The sequence below is a fragment of the Camelina sativa genome, chromosome 15 (assembly GCF_030686135.1).
Source record: "Camelina sativa cultivar CO46 ecotype springtype chromosome 15, ASM3068613v1".
Taxonomy (NCBI): domain Eukaryota; kingdom Viridiplantae; phylum Streptophyta; class Magnoliopsida; order Brassicales; family Brassicaceae; genus Camelina; species Camelina sativa.
Genome location: NC_141894.1, coordinates 12,572,337 through 12,589,606, shown reverse-complemented (window position 1 = coordinate 12,589,606; position 17,270 = coordinate 12,572,337). Strand labels below are relative to the sequence as shown.

Genomic DNA, 17,270 nt, shown 5'->3' with positions numbered 1-17,270 from the left:
GAAATTTTATACATGGTTAAAAGTAATGTTCATAGTAAATCATTTGTATACAAACTCCACTTGCTTACATCATCGGAATATTGATTGTGATTTGTGAATCAGTAATCTATGGAAAGAGAAATCGCGTATCAAAGTGAAGGGGAAACAAAACTCAATCCAGCCATCTACTCCGATCCCAATCTTCGACCTTCCTTCGACAAGTGGCATTTAGTATTTTCTCTATACAGTAAATAAACAAAGAGAGAAGCAGTCTCGTATGTATTTCGATTGATAATGATCAACAACAAAGACAATTTCTAATAGCGAATTAAGAAAGGATACCAATATATAGCACCATATGGTTGGAGACAAACATAAATGAAATTTTATATATGGTTAAAAGTAATGTTCATAGTAAATCAAGCTCTAAAAAAGGCTCACTTTTGTGTGTGACAACCTAAAATATAATAACATTGAAATGAATTTTTGGCTTTTTAATCAGTTGAAAGCAATAGCAAGAAGTGAAAATGATCAAATTGATTGAGAAAATAAAGAATTTAGGATGAATTACAAATGTTAAATTTCAATTTAGGATTTCACCTCCCCGTGCGGCAACGCACGGGTCGCTTTCCTAGTACAAAATAACATAAAACTTGTCATACTATTTATAGCTTTTTTGTCATACTATTTATAGCTTATGAATTATAAAATGAACAAAATTGTTTTTTTGTAGTTCATTGTAATTTTTTTTATTTTCCCATTGTAAAAATCTTATAAAATTGGTATTTTTCCCATGGTTGATAATATTATACTAAATTATTCAAAACTAAAATTAAGTTACTTAAAAATGCTATAAACAGATTTTTATCTACTTCGATTTGGTATTGTTAGAGTGGTTCTCATAAGTGAAACCAATCAAAAAGCTGTAAGGCCGTTACATATATAAGAAACACAAACTAAAATAGTTGAAACTTTGACCCCAAAAAAAAAAAAAACTAAAATAGTTGAAACAAAGTCAGTAATCGTTATGGTACAAAGGACCAAAACCAAACCAAATTGTAAAAGAATCCTAAAATAAGTCTAGTCGACGACCCTACGGCCCCTATCTAATCTAATCTAATCTAATACTGTAGATGTAGTATAGTATAGTAGTAATAGTAATCTCATCATGTCATTATTCACGCTTCCTCTCTAATGTTTTATTTTTTTTTTGTCACTTAATCCCACGAGAATTTTTGGCACGCGCAACGCGTGCGCCACTGTGTGTAAAATTGCGAACACAAAAAGTTGGTTTTATTAATTTAAAATAGAATAATCAAAATGAAAAGATATTATATTATTACCAAAAACATGGTGAAGCATTGCGTTTAGACAGAGAGAGAAGAAGAAGAAAGAAACCCTAGAAAACTCAAAGACGAACGAATCCGTGTATCTTCCTCCCACTCGCTTCCTCAGATCGCGTGAACACCACTCACCAAATTTTTCTTCTCTTTTCTCTCCTTCCTTCTTCTCTCTATCTCCCCTTTTCGCAGATCGAAACGCCAACTCGCACCCGATTGGCGCGTGTGTTCTTCTTCTTCTTCCTCGATTCATCTCCTTCCTCCTCTCGATTACAGAAAGAGAGGTGCTTTTCTCAGTTTCTATTCTCGATTCGTCTCTGTTTCGTACGAGGTAAAAATTTTTTTTTCTGTTTTAGTTTTGGTCTATAGTGAATGAACCCACAAGAAATGATGTATTATACAGTGTTTTGATCAGTTTTTGGAATTTGATTTGACAACTCGTTTATGTTTTGATATACCCACTAATAATTTAGCTCCAAGTTTGTTTTTTTTTTTTTTCCTGTAATTGTAAGCACAAATCCTTGAAAGGTTTGATTTTGATGGATTCTTTGATTGTGTTATAGGAAAATAGGAAACTTTTCTTGTCATGGATATAGATCTTAGACTGCATTCAGGTGACCTTTGCAAGGGAGATGATGATGAAGATAGAGGACTTGATAATGTGTTACAGAATGAGCACAAACTCCATGATGCTGCTGCTGCTGATGAAGAAGAAGATATTGATATTGGCAAAATTGAGGATGTTACTGTCGAGGTACATACTGATGACAGTCTTGGCATGAGTCTTCCAGCTGGGGATTTGGTTGACTACAATGAGGGTATGATGAACCTTGAGCCTCTCAATGGTATGGAGTTTGAGTCTCACGGTGAAGCATATTCGTTTTACCAGGAGTATTCTCGAGCTATTGGGTTCAACACTGCGATACAGAACAGTCGTCGGTCGAAAACTACTAGAGAGTTTATTGATGCCAAGTTTGCTTGCTCTAGGTATGGTACCAAAAGAGAATATGACAAATCTTTTAATAGGCCACGAGCTAGGCAGAGCAAGCAAGATCCAGAGAATATGGCTGGTCGGCGAACGTGTGCTAAAACTGACTGCAAAGCTAGTATGCATGTTAAGAGAAGGCCTGATGGGAAATGGGTTATTCACAGCTTTGTGAGAGAGCATAATCATGAGCTGTTGCCTGCACAAGCTGTGAGTGAACAGACTAGGAAGATTTATGCTGCCATGGCTAAACAGTTTGCTGAATACAAATCTGTTGCAAGCCTTAAAAGCGATTCGAAAAGTTCTTTTGAGAAAGGAAGGACTGTATCAGTGGAGACAGGGGATTTTAAAATCCTGCTTGACTTCTTGTCACGGATGCAAACTTTGAATTCCAACTTCTTCTATGCGGTAGATCTGGGGGATGATCAGCGAGTGAAGAATGTATTTTGGGTAGACGCAAAGAGCAGGCATAACTATGGTAGTTTTTGCGATGTTGTTTCTCTAGACACCACTTATGTGAGAAACAAGTACAAGATTCCACTTGCTATTTTTGTTGGAGTGAACCAGCACTACCAGTATATGGTCCTTGGGTGTGCCTTAATATCCGATGAGAGTGCAGCAACGTTTTCTTGGTTGATGGAAACCTGGCTGAGAGCGATGGGGGGACAAGCTCCAAAGGTTTTGATCACTGAGCTAGACGTTGTAATGAACACCATTGTTCCCGAAATCTTCCCCAATACACGACATTGCCTTTTTCTTTGGCATGTATTGATGAAGGTTTCGGAGAATCTTGGTCAAGTTATTAAGGAACATGATAATTTTATGCCAAAGTTTGAGAAATGCATCTATAAATCATGGAAAGAGGAAGACTTTGCGAGAAAATGGTGGAAGAATCTTGCTAGATTCGGCCTCAAAGAAGATCAATGGATGCATTCTTTATATGAAGACCGCAAGAAATGGGCACCGACCTACATGACTGATGTGCTTCTGGCAGGGATGTCAACATCTCAAAGAGCTGATAGTATTAATGCTTTCTTTGACAAGTACATGCATAAGAAGACTAGTGTACTAGAATTTTTGAAACTATACGATACAATTTTGCAAGATAGATGTGAAGAAGAAGCCAAAGCTGATTCTGAAACGTGGAACAAACAGCCAGCATTGAAGTCTCCATCACCATTTGAGAAGAGTGTCTCTGAAGTCTATACTCCTGCAGTATTCAAAAAGTTCCAAATTGAAGTTTTGGGTGCAATCGCGTGTAGTCCCAGGGAGGAGGGCCGAGATGCCACATGCTCTACTTTTAGAGTTCAGGATTTTGAAAACGATCAGGACTTCGTGGTAACATGGAACCAAGCGAAGGCTGAAGTCTCCTGCAACTGTCGTTTATTTGAGTATAAAGGCTATCTTTGCAGACACACTCTTAATGTTCTTCAGTGTTGTCATCTTTCTTCCATCCCCTCACAGTACATATTGAAACGGTGGACAAAAGATGCAAAGAGCCGGCATTTTTCAGGAGAACCTCAGCAGTTGCCAACTAGGCTGCTGCGGTATAATGATTTGTGCCAACGAACATTAAAGCTGAATGAAGAGGCATCCTTCTCTCAAGAGAGTTACAATATTGCATTCGGTGCTATTGAAGGAGCTTTAGCAAACTGTGCTGGTATTAATACTTCTGGCAGAAGTCTTCCAGATGTGGTCACGTCACCAACTCAAGGTCTGATTTCTGTCGAGGAGGATAACCAGAGCAGAAATGCAGGCAAGACGAGCAAGAAAAAGAATCCAACTAAGAAAAGAAAAGTAATTTCTTGTTTACTATCTCTCTATGCAGACAGCTTAAGGATTCTGTTGGCTTTGCGTTTTTATGCTTTGCAAGTGTCTGATGATCCTGAATACTAATTCCAGGTGAACTCAGAGCCGGAGGTTATGCCAGTTGCACCGCCAGAAAGCTTGCAACAGATGGTCTGTCTTTGTTGACATGTCGTAGCAAGCCTCTTTAAAACTCAAGTCGCCTTAGTATTTCATATCTCAATTTTGTAATCGCAGGATAAGCTGAGCCCAAGGACAGTCAGCATAGAAAGCTATTATGGAACACAGCAGAGCGTACAAGGAATGGTAATAAAGCACAACATAAGTGCATTTTTATTCGCTTGTAGATTGAGATTTTTATGTATGTAGTATGTTCTGATATGTGGTTTTACAGGTCCAGCTGAACTTAATGGCGCCAACTCGCGATAATTTCTATGGGAATCAACAAACAATGCAAGGATTGGTATGAAATCGACCATGACATATGTGTAGTAAAAGTAGCTTCTGCTGTTTTTTCTTTTCATTAACATTGGATAAAAAAACAAATCCCGGCTGGTTTTCTGTAGCGACAGTTGAACTCGCTAGCACCAAGTTACGACAGTTACTACGGTGCTCAGCAAGGCATCCATGGACCGGTACCCTACCTATTTCTCATGTGCTTTCATGAGCATTGTCAATCTTTTAACAAGCCTCCCAAAGAAGTACTAGAAAAGTCAACTAATGCTCTTACTTTGTTGTTCCGTCTAGGGAGTAGATTTCTTCCGGCCTCCCAGTTTCTCCTACGACATCCGGGTAACTATTCCAGTTTGTAATAAAAGATCACTCTTTTTTCTTTTCCTATATGTATCAAATTGGTCATCTTTTGTTCATGGTCATTACTGTGCAGGATGATCCTAATGTGAGGACGACACAGTTGCATGAGGATGCGTCTAGACACTCGTAAACCAAATTATAAGCATATCCACAAAATCTTAAGAGTCAGACTGTGGATGAATAGGTTCAAACCTCGGAGAACAAAAGCGCATCAAGCACTAGAATGTGATAAGGTTCAGAACAGGACACGAGTCAAAAGCTCTGTTTTATCTTCTCAAGTGTTAAGATAGGATGTTATTGTTTCGCTTATAATTCCAGAGTTTCGATTCTGTTAATATTGTTTGTATTAGTTCTGATGATCATATGTTTGATCATTGACTGTTCCATTTAAGAGGAGAAGAAAACAGTGTTACGAGAATATTCTCTATTTGTAAACTCTTGTTGATTCTTTTGATTAAGTTTCTTAGATTAGTAGTATATCTTGTGATGGTATATCTTGATCCTCTAATCAATATAATTCTAAACCTCAGCCGCTAGATTAAGCTTTGCATGAAACTCATAAACCCTTACTAAATGAAATCTAAATCGAATCAAACCGTAAACATTGATTTCTAAATCCAAATCCATGTCTTAAATTTTGTTAGAACGCATAATCCAAACCCAAGGCAAAGGAGAGAGGAATTTCCAAACTTCAATCTCGACGGTTGAGGTGTCCGTTAATTTAGAGAGTGCTTGAGTACCATAGTTTCCAGAGTAAAACCAACCCCCAAAATTTTAAAAATTCTCTAGCAGATTTTTAAAATTTTTCACTTATTCTCTTTTTCTGATTTTATTGAAGTCATCAAAATTATTTAAATTAGAATCTAATAAAAGTAAGGGTAAAAATTAGAATATTTTCAAATTTATAAGAGTAAGCTACCACTCTATCCCATATTTATTTAAAAAATTTTTTTTTTCAGTACACTGTAATTACTAATTATTACAAAACTTAATTTTACAATTTTAGTGTAACATAACAAATATGCATGGAAAGGGAAAATATGCTCTCCTTCTTTAACTATCTATTATACTATCATAATATGCAACCAAGATAGAGACACAAAATATAAGAAACAAAAAAGAAACAGCAGATAAGATAGAAGCAAGCTCTTCCATCAGTAAAAATATAGGAAAACGCAAAAAAAAATCATTTTTTTTTTGGTTTCTTTGTGGATATGCTTCAGGTTCAGGGCATGTATGACTCCTACTTCTGCTTCTCTCCCTCATCTTTGTTCTTCGACTGCGTCTTCTTTCATGTTATTTACTCTCAGAGTGTCTACTTCTCTTCCCCGTCTCTGTTCTTCCAGAGTAATAGATGCCCCTTGTTTCGGAATTCCTCTTAGAGTGTTTGTCATAGCCTCTTGTTTCCGAATTCCTCTCAGAGTCTCTCATACTCCTCTCCTTCTCTCTGCCTTCAATGTGATGGCTTCCTCCTCTTTTAGGTTTCCTCTTAGACTCAGAGTATCCACTGCTCATCCCCCTATCTTGTTGTAAATTTAAAGGCTCGCATTAAAGAAGAACAAACCTTCCTCTCTGGGTAAAGGCCCTGGACGCTCGCTGTCAATCCCTGATAAGGGCATGGTGCGGGTGTCTCACCACAATATTTCTCCAAAATCTTGAAGATTCGTCATAGTTTCCAGAATAAAACCAACCCCCAAAATTTATAAAACTCTCTAGCAGATTTTTAATTTTTTTCACTTATTTTCTTTCTTTGATTTTATTGAAGTCATCAAAATTATTTAAATTAGAATCTAATAAAAGTAAAGGTAAAAATTACAATATTTTCAAATTTATAAGAGTAAGCTACCGCTCTATCCCATATTTATTTTAATTTTTTTTTTCAGGACAGTGTAATTACTAATTATTACAAAACTTAATTTTACAATTTTAGTACACAACAAATATGCATGGAAAGGGAAAATATGCTCTCCTTATTTAACTATCTATTATATATATTTGATAGATGCTTCTACCAAAAAAGTATATATATTTGATAGATGCAGAATTTGTAACTAAGAAAGAGGAGAAAGATTATGTAGTTCCTATTATACGTATAACCTATCACCACGACGTCAAATTAGATTATGGTTTTCCTTGAAATTTCTCATTAGCTTCCTCTTCGGTCGTCTCTTAATTCAAAAGTCACCTACCCATCAATTATTAATTATATATATACTGCGTAAATGATACTTGTCAATTATGCAAACACTAGTAGTACTTTCCTTTAGTTTATCATCACAGTGGATTTAAAGAATCATTATCTTAACTACTCAATATCCCCATAAGAGGGTTAAGAAAAGCATATATCATTCATACTATACGTACTTGTACCTCATGGCTCATACGACATATCTTGAATTTCCTACGATACTTAATATTAGAGACACTTTAATTTCTTTACATCATATGGTTACATTTTAACCATTATTAGCTGCAAGTTCTTGAAACTTTATTTTATAATGACCTTATAATGTCTTGACTATCATAGAAATTATTCCTTAATAATCGGCTAATCATTTTTGCTGATTTAAATCAGTCTATGTAGACTTCCCATATGTTATGGGTTGAACGAAACATTCAGTGTATCATATTTTATTTACGTCGATTGATATTAAAATACTATACACATGTATATTATAGTTTATAACAAATGTCATGTAAATCATTATTATTATCGTACGACAGTCGTTATTTTTAATTCATGCCATATAATACGGCTACTACACTAACTCAGTAAGCATATTAAGTATCTAGTGTGCTATATAAAACGGCTACTACACTATTTAGCACTAACCAGGCAAGAGGCAACGTGATTGTGAATATATCTTTTAACGTTTTGTTTGGAAATCTATGCCGTCACCACTGTGACGATTATATAAAGTGAGGGACTTGTTTAAGTATTTAATAAAAGAATACACACACAGTGAAATGGGCCAATGTCGTCAACTTGTTGAGAAAGTAGCCAATACCAAACTAAACTCTAGTTTATTGGTAAAATTCAACTAATTGTAACTTCGTAAGGTCAAATATTATTACTTTTTCTATTTATGATATTATCGAATCATATCAAACCATATTAATAAAAGTACCTAAGGAATTACAACTTTTTTTTGTTTTTGCAAATTTAGGAGGAATGAAATGTAAAGCCAAACAAATCCACGTGTAATTAGAAAAATAAACGGTCATGATTGATTTAGAATAGTCTTCCTTTGACTAAGTCTTAATCAAAAAACTACAATCAAATAAATATATAAAGAACTTAACGAAGGCAAATGCTTTTTTCTTTCTTACAATCCTTGAGAGTCTTGTCTTTAGACACAGAAATGGCTAACCCCAACGAGTGGTCTCAGTTCTACAACACCAACCAAACCTTCTTCACAACTTCCTCCACAGTTTCAACCGCTGTCACAACCACCACCACCGGTGGTGATACCACCTCTATAGATTCTCGTCTGAGTCCAGAGACCGGCCGTGTAACCAAGCCAGCACGTAGAAGATCAAGAGCCTCACGTAGAACACCAACAACGCTTCTCAACACCGACACTTCCAACTTCCGTGCCATGGTTCAGCAATACACCGGCGGTCCATCCGCTATGGCTTTTGGGTCTGGTAATACTACTTCTGGTTTCAGCCTCACTTCTTCGTCTGATCCATCCGCTGGATCTTCTCAACAAGTTCCTTGGCAATACAATTTCCAGTCTCACGCGCCGCTGCAACAGCAGCCTCAACGGCCTTACATGTTCTCGTTGAACAACGTGAACCCTATGGTCGGGTATAGTAACACGAACAACCCTAATACGGTTGTTTCGGGTATGTTTGGGACGGTGGATGGTTCTGGTGGAGGAGGTTCTGTTCCGTCGTCTAAGGAGGCTACGAATAGTAATACTTCTTCGTCGAGGTTGCAATGAGAAAACGATTGGATTCTTTTTGAACTTTTTCTTCTTCTTTTTTTTTTTTGGGTTTTCGCATAAAGGCAGAAATGTTAGGTACTGACTTTCTTTGTCATAGAATGAAAACTTTGACTTTTTTTTTTTTTGTATATTAAGTTTCTTTTTCTTTCATATTTGAGATTTATCTTTATCTTAGGCTTTTAGCATTATCATGGACCTTGCATAGACAAATTTTCAATTCTGAAGTTGCATATATACTTGCAAGAAAAAAAAAAAAATTCCAAACAAATCAATACATGTTAAATTTGAAGGAAACAAATGATCATTTATTAATGGAATCCAGATACTTTTATTAGACTTAATTAGTTCAAATAAAATTAAAACAATATGCTCGAATGCTAATATTATCACATATACCAGAATTCAAATATTTCACGTGTAAAGTTCTCACGTGCATGTGTAAAGAAGCTAGAATTCTCAAGTTTCTTGGTCAAAGAATGCATATAAAACGTGCATAGAATGGAGAAAATAGCCAAAACTAGCTTAACTCCAACATTTGGATATATAGTATATATTCGAACATGAAACCAATGTTGGATGTAACTTTACCAAATTAGCGCAATAATTGAGAATATAAATCCTACCTTATAATTTATTTTTCTTATGGCTCTTAATAAATAGTTTCATTATCATCATATCATATGACTTGTCGAAAGGAGAAAACAGTGGATAACCGTTTCCTTTACACAATTTGATTGGCTTAAATTTTTAAAACTTTTGTTTGCCTTTTAATATTTTTATATTAAGATTGTAATTGATATATAGTGACGGATAACTTTCTTAAAGACCAGAATAAATCTAAAACAATAAAATATGGAGAAAAGAGTCTCATTGGATCATTCATATAGAGACCCGAACTTGCCTTTCGTTCGGAAACCAAAGAGAATAGTGTTTTGGTGAAGGTAGGCTACCAACATGCCTAGATTCTTACGTTATCGTTTTTTTCCTATTTTCTTTCCAATCCATCGCGTTAATATTAATTATGATTGTAATTTGTAATTATGACTTAGACGGGTCTTTGACGTAGATCGATCGATGTAATATAGAGTTTGGCTAATATACCAAAGCCTCGCATTCACAAGAGATATCTTAGACCTGCAGTATGTCTTTAGATCTTTTTTATTTTTGTTGGCATTTCTTCAGATTTTAGATTCTTACGATAAATCCTCATTTTTAATGAAAGAGAATAATTTATCATGCCGTAGGCGTGTTTCTTTTAGACCAAAAACAAAAACAAAAACAAAAACAAAAAAGAATCTTTTAAACAAAAAAAATCTTATTATATAAAAGAGAATAATACATTGACGATTGTGACAAATATGAGTGAGAAATGGTTTGGGAAGAGGGGATGAATCTAAAACACATTGTAGGTCCAATTTATATTCTGCCTAACAGTGAAATTTCACTTCTTTTTTTATTAATTTCACTTCTTTTTTATTTTCTTAATATACATTTTTTTTAGTTCAATCACCACTTATTAAGAGCAAGTCCAATGGAAAAATTTAATTTCGAGACTCTTATATTTTTTTAATATTAAATTGTGTATTTTTTTTTCAAAATAAAAACTTTTAGAAGATTAACTAAAATTATCCCCTCCAATAGTATAACTTTAATTGAGGTTCTTATTTTTGATTTTTTATTAAAGTAGAACATAATTAGTTTAAATATTTTTGATTTTATAAAAATAAAAAATTATTGCATTTCATAAATTTCTAAACATACAAAACATAAAAACATATTAAAAATAAAAAATACAAATCATAAATAGGAAAAAATATTAGTTGTAATCTTGAGTTGTGCCTAATATTTTCAACCAAATCAGCTTTCAAATGTTGATGCAAATAAAAAATTTATATTAAATAGTTCATCCAACTCTTAAGCAATACGCCACATCCTCTTATACACTATTCAGCTTACGAGCTCTTATTAATTACACGACTTTTGATTTGGTTTTTTCCTTCTTTTCTCTTCAAACCTGAACTTAAACCCTACTTTGGAGGTGGTCTAAATTACTTACTATACAAAACAGTTAAAGATGCTTTAGAATCTTTATCTTTATATAATTAAGTTCTATCTCTCTCCACATCATATATGGTAGTTAATGTTTTTCAAATGGTTTATTGAATCCCGTAAAAAAAATTCTAAATATTCTTAGAATTGAAATAGAAATTTCATAAACAATGGTTTTATAAATTAAGTTACGTATGTCTTAAACGTAAATTTAGGGTGTGAATGGAAGCACATTCAAGTGCGTATTTGAAGATTTTCTTTAAATAACCGCTTTATGTCACCATTCGTATATATTGTTCAATAATTTGCGTTTTTATGATAAATAAAACTAAACCTACTTTGCGTTTTTGAAGAGAAGGAATTAACAAGTGGACCGCTTTTTTGTGTCCAGCAACTATTTATCTAGTGGTTTCCAAATAACGCACAAAATAACATAAAACTTTAATTTATTCTTTTTAGCTATTTATCTTATAAAGAGAATAATAATCAGTTATATTTAACAATAATCTATGCTAAATGTATTTTCAATTTTTTTTTTTAACTTCTGTTGAATAAATTACTAAAAAAAATAATTCATCATTTCTTCAAAATTTATACAATAATCACTTTAAATATGAAAAACAGATTTTAGAAGAAAAAAAAAATATCATCAAAATGTATATCTGTTTTAACTAGATTTAAAATTTTGAAAAAGAAATTCTAGTTTCCTATAGAATGAATTTATTTCTAAAACAATGTATTTCTTCACTATTTTAATTAACAAAAATTCACATAATTAATTTAAAATAATTTTGGTTTTTAAAGTTTATAAATAATACACAAAATTACTATTTCATTAACAATAAAGAAAATAATTTAATTTAAAAATATACTTACTTATAATCCCTATATAAGTAAAAGAGAAGTACAAAATCGATAATGGGTCGGATCAATTTTAGAAAAATTACCCGAAATTAAGAAATCGGATTCGGGTATAAAATACCCGCTGTGTTTATATGGGTTATCGGGTAATAATTTAAAACTAAACTTAAATAAATTTTCCATAATTGAACCACATTAGTTAGGTGAATATTTTTGTTCCTGTAATTTAGGAAACTAACAATCATTGTCGATTAATACTTAATCTGACAAGAACTTTACCAAAATTTACAAATTAAATCAAACTGGAATATAGCATATACCATAAATAATAAAATCTAAGTCGTTTAGTGGAAAAAAAACTTTCATATTAATTTTCAGAATTAATAACCGATTTTTATGGTAACTTTTTCATATTAATTGCTCCAAATAAATGTGCAGATTTTAAAAATGTATAAATATTTGAGTTAAATTGTTGAACACACTTCTTTTCTTATAAATATAGAGGATGTGTCAATAGTCAATACTTTGATGATAGTAAGGTATTCTCTTCTTCTCTCCCTCTCTCTTATCATACATTATACTAATTTAAGTTTTAAAAGTTTTGTGATATGTACATTACCTCTTCCTCATTTTTAATATGATGGTTGTTCATATATATCATATTGTAATTTATCATATGGCTTTTTAATAAATTAGCATATTTTTCAATCAATTTGGATAGCTATTTGTTTAATAGAGCATACAACAACTTTTAATCCAATATCATGTATATTAATATTTTATTATTTTACAGAAATGTAAAAGAATATGTAGTTCTATAAAACTCATATGTTATTATGCTATGCCGGTATGCTAATACAGTTTACTCATTATTTGTTTTCTTCTCTTATTTTATCCAAACTAATGTTAAATATTCTCAGTTTTACTTTATTTTACTGTATTAAAACTATTATATTACCATTTACTTTTTTCGTCTATTGTTTTATCCAAATTCATTGTATAAATATATATAATCCACTGTAATATATATATTATATATTATATATAATTGAATGCACTATACTAAACAAAAAATTTAACACATTTTCAATCCATTATGGATTGCATGTATATGTGAATTTCCCCCCGCGCTGTAGCACGGGTCCGATCCTAGTGTCTATTTATAATAGTTATTTATAAAATAATATGAAATCTGCACCGCAAATAGTTTTTCACCAATCAAACATTATTTTGTACCGCTTAATTTGCAGTGACCGCACTTGCCCTGCAATTACATTTGTTCTGCACGTACCGCAGTTTAATCGTACCGCACTGTAAAACTGCTTGTCCCGCACAACCAAATCTACCGTTACCATTCGGACCCTTAGTTTAATAAATATTTTGAAGTTACAAATTTTGTTTTTAACTTAAAATTATTGTTTTTATAATTTGACTAAAGGTCATTTAAAACACATGGACATGTTGAATTGAACTTTCTAATATTCTTTCACCTAACAGTTTTTGTAGTAATATTGAAAAATGTATTTACTTGTAGATAGATTTTTTTTTTATGAGTTTATGTAGTGGTGGACTAGTGGTTGAGTTATAGTTTTTAGATGATCATGCAATTTTCAAACTCCATGCATATGGGTCTGACTGTTTCTCATATCTAATGACTAATGTAATGACATGTAAACAAATTAAAAACTCATTTCACCATATTATAATGAATATAAATATATCTATATATATTTTTAAGTATAAGTTTTAGATTTGGCCAAAAAGTTTCTGTTTGTATATATATTTAATATGATTATTTCATGAAAATAAAGCAGGTAACAAATATTAGCTCTAAATTTTTTTTGTTCACATGAAATTTTAGATAAACATCACATTCATGATTTGTTTTAATTATGAAAATAAAAATAATTATACCAGTAAAGTTTTACAAGTGAAGAGGCCTAGAATGAAGATGAGAGCAAGGAAACTACAATGATGTTGGTTTAAATATACATCTTTGTTTCCCCCAGTTTCTCCTCTGCTGTCCTCATGATCGGCTTGTAATACAATCAGTATTATACCAAAGACAAAACTGCACAGTGTGTCTGTCTGGTTGAATATTACAGGGTTCGGATCCAGACATGGCTAATGGTGTTAGATAATTTGCAGAAGACAATGATGAACAAGAGTGTTTATGACTAAAGATTTGCTTCAATGTCACCAACAAAGAGCTTCAGAAAGCAAAGAAATGAGAATTTTGCGCCGCTTACTCACTTTTAAATCATCTCTTGCTTTGATTTCCATGTGTCTGTGAGAGTTACTGGCATTCTTTTTCACTCATCCAATTCTAAACTTGGAGTTACATTTGGCAATGTCGTCAGAAACGAATCGCCTCTCATATCTTTAGCCAAACCGTCGATTACATCATATATCTCACCAAACTGAGGATGCTCTTGATCTCTAGAAACAAAACAGTTTACATAACCTGCAACCTCAATATCACTACGACCAACCTCTTTCCTTAAACCCTTTTCTCTCATTCCTCTTCTCACCCTATCAACGCTCTTCCAATTTTGTTCCTCAGCATACATATTCGAGAGCAAAACCTGATACCCGGAAAAGTTCTTTCCTTTATCTAATTCAGCTAACCTCTCTGAAACAGTTTCAGCAAGCTCAAGCTCACCGTGCAGTCTACAAGCCCCAAGAAGTGAACCCCATAGCTCAGCTACGTTACCTTCTTCACCAAGTTCTTTAACAAACTCATATGCTTCATTAACCCGTCCAACTCTCCCCAACATGTCTGTAATACAGCAATAGTGCTCACTTGTGGGCTGAATGTTATAAAGGTCTCTCATTTCCTCGAATATTTTGAGACCTTCGTCCACTAGACCTGAGTAGCTGCAAGCTGATAACACTGCAACAAAGGTGATAGCGTCGGGCTTGATTCCCGAATCTTGCATTGAGCAAAACAGCGAGATAGCTCTCTCTCCCATCCCATGTTGACCGTACCCCAATATCATTGTGGTGTATGTTACAGAGTTTCTCTCTTTCGTTTGAGAAAACATGTTTTCTGCATACTTTATGGCTCCTGACTTTGAATACATATCAACTAACGCAGAAGCGACAAATACGTTATCATCCAAGTATTGCCTAATAGAAAAACCATGGAGCTGTTTACCTAAGTCAACACTACCTATATGGCTACAAGCAGGGAGAATTGATGCCACAGTTACAGCATTGGGTCGTATACTCTGTTCTAACATCTCCCTGAACACAACAAATGTTTCCTCTGTGAGTCCATTCTGCGTGTACCCTGAAATCATAGAATTCCAGGTAGCTTGGTCTCTTTCACCATAACCACTTCTTTCAAAAAGTTTCTGTGATATCCTAATTAGACCTGCCTTAGCATACATGTCAATAAGGTAACTGTTCATTCCCTCAAACTGAATTCCATGCCTGATAAGAAAACCATGAGTCTGCTTCCCAATCTCCTTGTTTCTAAGATTTGATGCAGCTGAAAGCAAACACGTCACAGTTATGTAATCAATCTTAAACCCTTGCTTCTGCATCTCGTAAACCAGCATCAATCCTTCATCATCAAGGCCATTTTGTACAAATGCAGAGATCATACTGTTCCACGATACAACATCTCTCTCACGCATTGAATGAAAGACTCCAAACGACTCGTGCACAGAACCACACCTTGAGTACATCACCATCAACGAATTAAATATCACAACCGGTAGCTCTCGAAATTTTTAGCTCACAAAACCATGAAACTGCCTGCCTAGTTCCACTTGCTGCAGTGCTGAAACTGCACTCGCTGCCAAAAGAAACGTTACTTCATCAGACACTATCTCTTTCGATCCTACTGCTTCAAGAAAAAGCTCGATACTTTCAACCAGGCAATCGTTCTGAACATAAACCCCTATCATTGTATTCCACACCTCAATGTTTCTCTCAACACAAGAATCAAATACTCTCCGTGATGATACAAAATCGCCAAGCTCAGCATACATAGAAATAGCCGAACTAACCACAAACATGTCCTTAACATATTCATCTCCCAATTTAAGCATCAAACCATAAAAAACATTAGCTTTCTTAATACTTTTAGAAGTCGACACCGCAGGGAAAACATTGACAAAGCTAACCGGACTCGGTTTAATCTCCATCCTCATCATTATAGAGAATTGCCTACATGCTTCAGCATTTCTCACTGTTTTCACGTACCAAGAAATCAAAGTATTCCAAGCCACAACGTTCTTCCTACGCATATTATCGAAAACTTTACGGACCACATCATACTCATAAGAATCCAATTCACTACCAGGACCGTTCAAGCAAGAAACATACATATTCATCAGAGAGTTATGTACAACCCTGCTTGAATTCTGTAAACAACGGATCAAATGACAATGCACAGCTTTACCAGCTTTCAAGTTCTTAGTCTCAGCACACGCCTTGAGTGTAGAAGAGTAAGTGTAAGGATCACATTTGGTGAAAGGTGCAGTCTTTTTCATCCGGGAATAGAAAAGAAGAGCTTCGTGTGGCAGATTGTTGCAGATGAAACCGATGATGATGGTGTTCCAAAGAACAGTTGTTGGTTTAGGAATTGCGTCGAACAGTTGGCGTGCGAGTTGTGGGTTTCCATCTTGACAGATTTTGCTGAGACGGGAACGGATTGAAGGTGTTTGAGGAGTGAGGGTTGGTGGAGAAAAGGTGGAAGAATGACGGGTTTGATTTTGTGATGGAGATTGTAATGATAATGGTGGAGGTGGTGGTAGAGGTAGAGCTGATCCAGCCATTAACAAGGAGATGATGAAGAAGAAGAAGAAGAAAAAGAAAAGGAAGAGCCTTTATTATTGGCTCTGTTCTCTCTATCTATATGTTTATCATCTTTTAAGGTTCAGTGATAACTGATAAGTGTTTGTTTTGTTAGTTTCGTTTTTTTTTTTTTTTTTTTTTTTTCTAGTCTCTCTTTACAAAAATTAATCTTAAGTAATTTAATATTATCCGGAAAAATATCAAATATTTAAGTAATTTAATTTTTATATATGCATATTTGAAGAAATTAAATCACAAAATTTTTGACAGAGACTGGAAAAAATCATAGCATTCAAAATATGATGGCAAAATTTTACTGTCATTGAAATTGATAAATTGATATAAAAATTTGTTATCACGAAATTAAATTTACTCAACCAAACACGCATAGTTTTTATGTATTTAGGAAAAAGATAACTTTAATATGTTCAATAGTCAACATTAATGTAACTAAGTGTTAAGTACTTCGACGAGTAAAAATTTCAGGTAAAACGTAAAAATCGCTGGTCAAAGTAGGCTTAGTAGCATTTGAGAAAGAACCATATACTAAACGTAGATTCTAATGTTGATGTGATTATAAGAAATATTGCATGTCATATTTGATTATTATACTAAACAATATACTACACATACTTGTTAACGTTGTTTTTAAGACTGAAATCTTCAAATCTATTCAAGTGT

General features: G+C 33.7%; 2 protein-coding genes and 2 pseudogenes across 4 annotated transcripts; 2 read left to right on the top strand and 2 right to left on the bottom strand.

Annotated features, from left to right (window-relative positions):
• Nucleotides 1-1,119: 1,119 nt before the first annotated feature.
• Nucleotides 1,120-5,400, top strand: LOC104746661 (protein FAR-RED ELONGATED HYPOCOTYL 3). Of its 2 annotated transcripts, none has more exons than XM_087488358.1 (8): nucleotides 1,120-1,650; nucleotides 1,883-4,101; nucleotides 4,207-4,263; nucleotides 4,348-4,416; nucleotides 4,505-4,573; nucleotides 4,683-4,745; nucleotides 4,858-4,902; nucleotides 4,997-5,400. In XM_087488358.1, exons 2-8 carry the CDS (start codon nucleotides 1,906-1,908, stop codon nucleotides 5,051-5,053), a joined length of 2,556 nt encoding a protein of 851 aa, XP_087344484.1. In that variant the 5' UTR covers nucleotides 1,120-1,650; nucleotides 1,883-1,905; the 3' UTR covers nucleotides 5,054-5,400. The 2 variants fall into 2 exon arrangements, with proteins under 2 accessions (XP_087344484.1, XP_010466484.2); XM_010468182.3 differs by having other exon boundaries at nucleotides 4,677-4,745.
• A 2,628-nt stretch (nucleotides 5,401-8,028) lies between these two features.
• LOC104746660 (VQ motif-containing protein 22 pseudogene) lies at nucleotides 8,029-9,061 on the top strand (annotated as a pseudogene). Its single transcript, XR_015582616.1, has one exon. The product of XR_015582616.1 is annotated as a VQ motif-containing protein 22 pseudogene (transcript).
• A 4,577-nt stretch (nucleotides 9,062-13,638) lies between these two features.
• Nucleotides 13,639-16,673, bottom strand: LOC104746659 (pentatricopeptide repeat-containing protein At3g22150, chloroplastic). Its single transcript, XM_010468180.3, has one exon. The coding sequence runs from the start codon at nucleotides 15,479-15,481 to the stop codon at nucleotides 14,096-14,098; it is 1,386 nt and encodes a 461-aa protein (XP_010466482.2). The 5' UTR covers nucleotides 15,482-16,673; the 3' UTR covers nucleotides 13,639-14,095.
• On the bottom strand, nucleotides 15,521-16,570 carry LOC147926564 (pentatricopeptide repeat-containing protein At3g22150, chloroplastic pseudogene; annotated as a pseudogene).
• Nucleotides 16,674-17,270: the final 597 nt, after the last annotated feature.

Coding starts and splice junctions, on each gene's coding strand:
- LOC104746661 (XM_010468182.3), top strand. CDS start 1,906: ATGGATATAGATCTTAGACTGCATTCAGGTGACCTTTGCAAGGGAGAT. Junction 4,574..4,676: donor AACAAACAATGCAAGGATTG/GTATGAAATCGA, acceptor GGTTTTCTGTAG/CGACAGTTGAACTCGCTAGC. Junction 4,903..4,996: donor GTTTCTCCTACGACATCCGG/GTAACTATTCCA, acceptor ATTACTGTGCAG/GATGATCCTAATGTGAGGAC.
- LOC104746659 (XM_010468180.3), bottom strand. CDS start 15,481: ATGGTGATGTACTCAAGGTGTGGTTCTGTGCACGAGTCGTTTGGAGTC.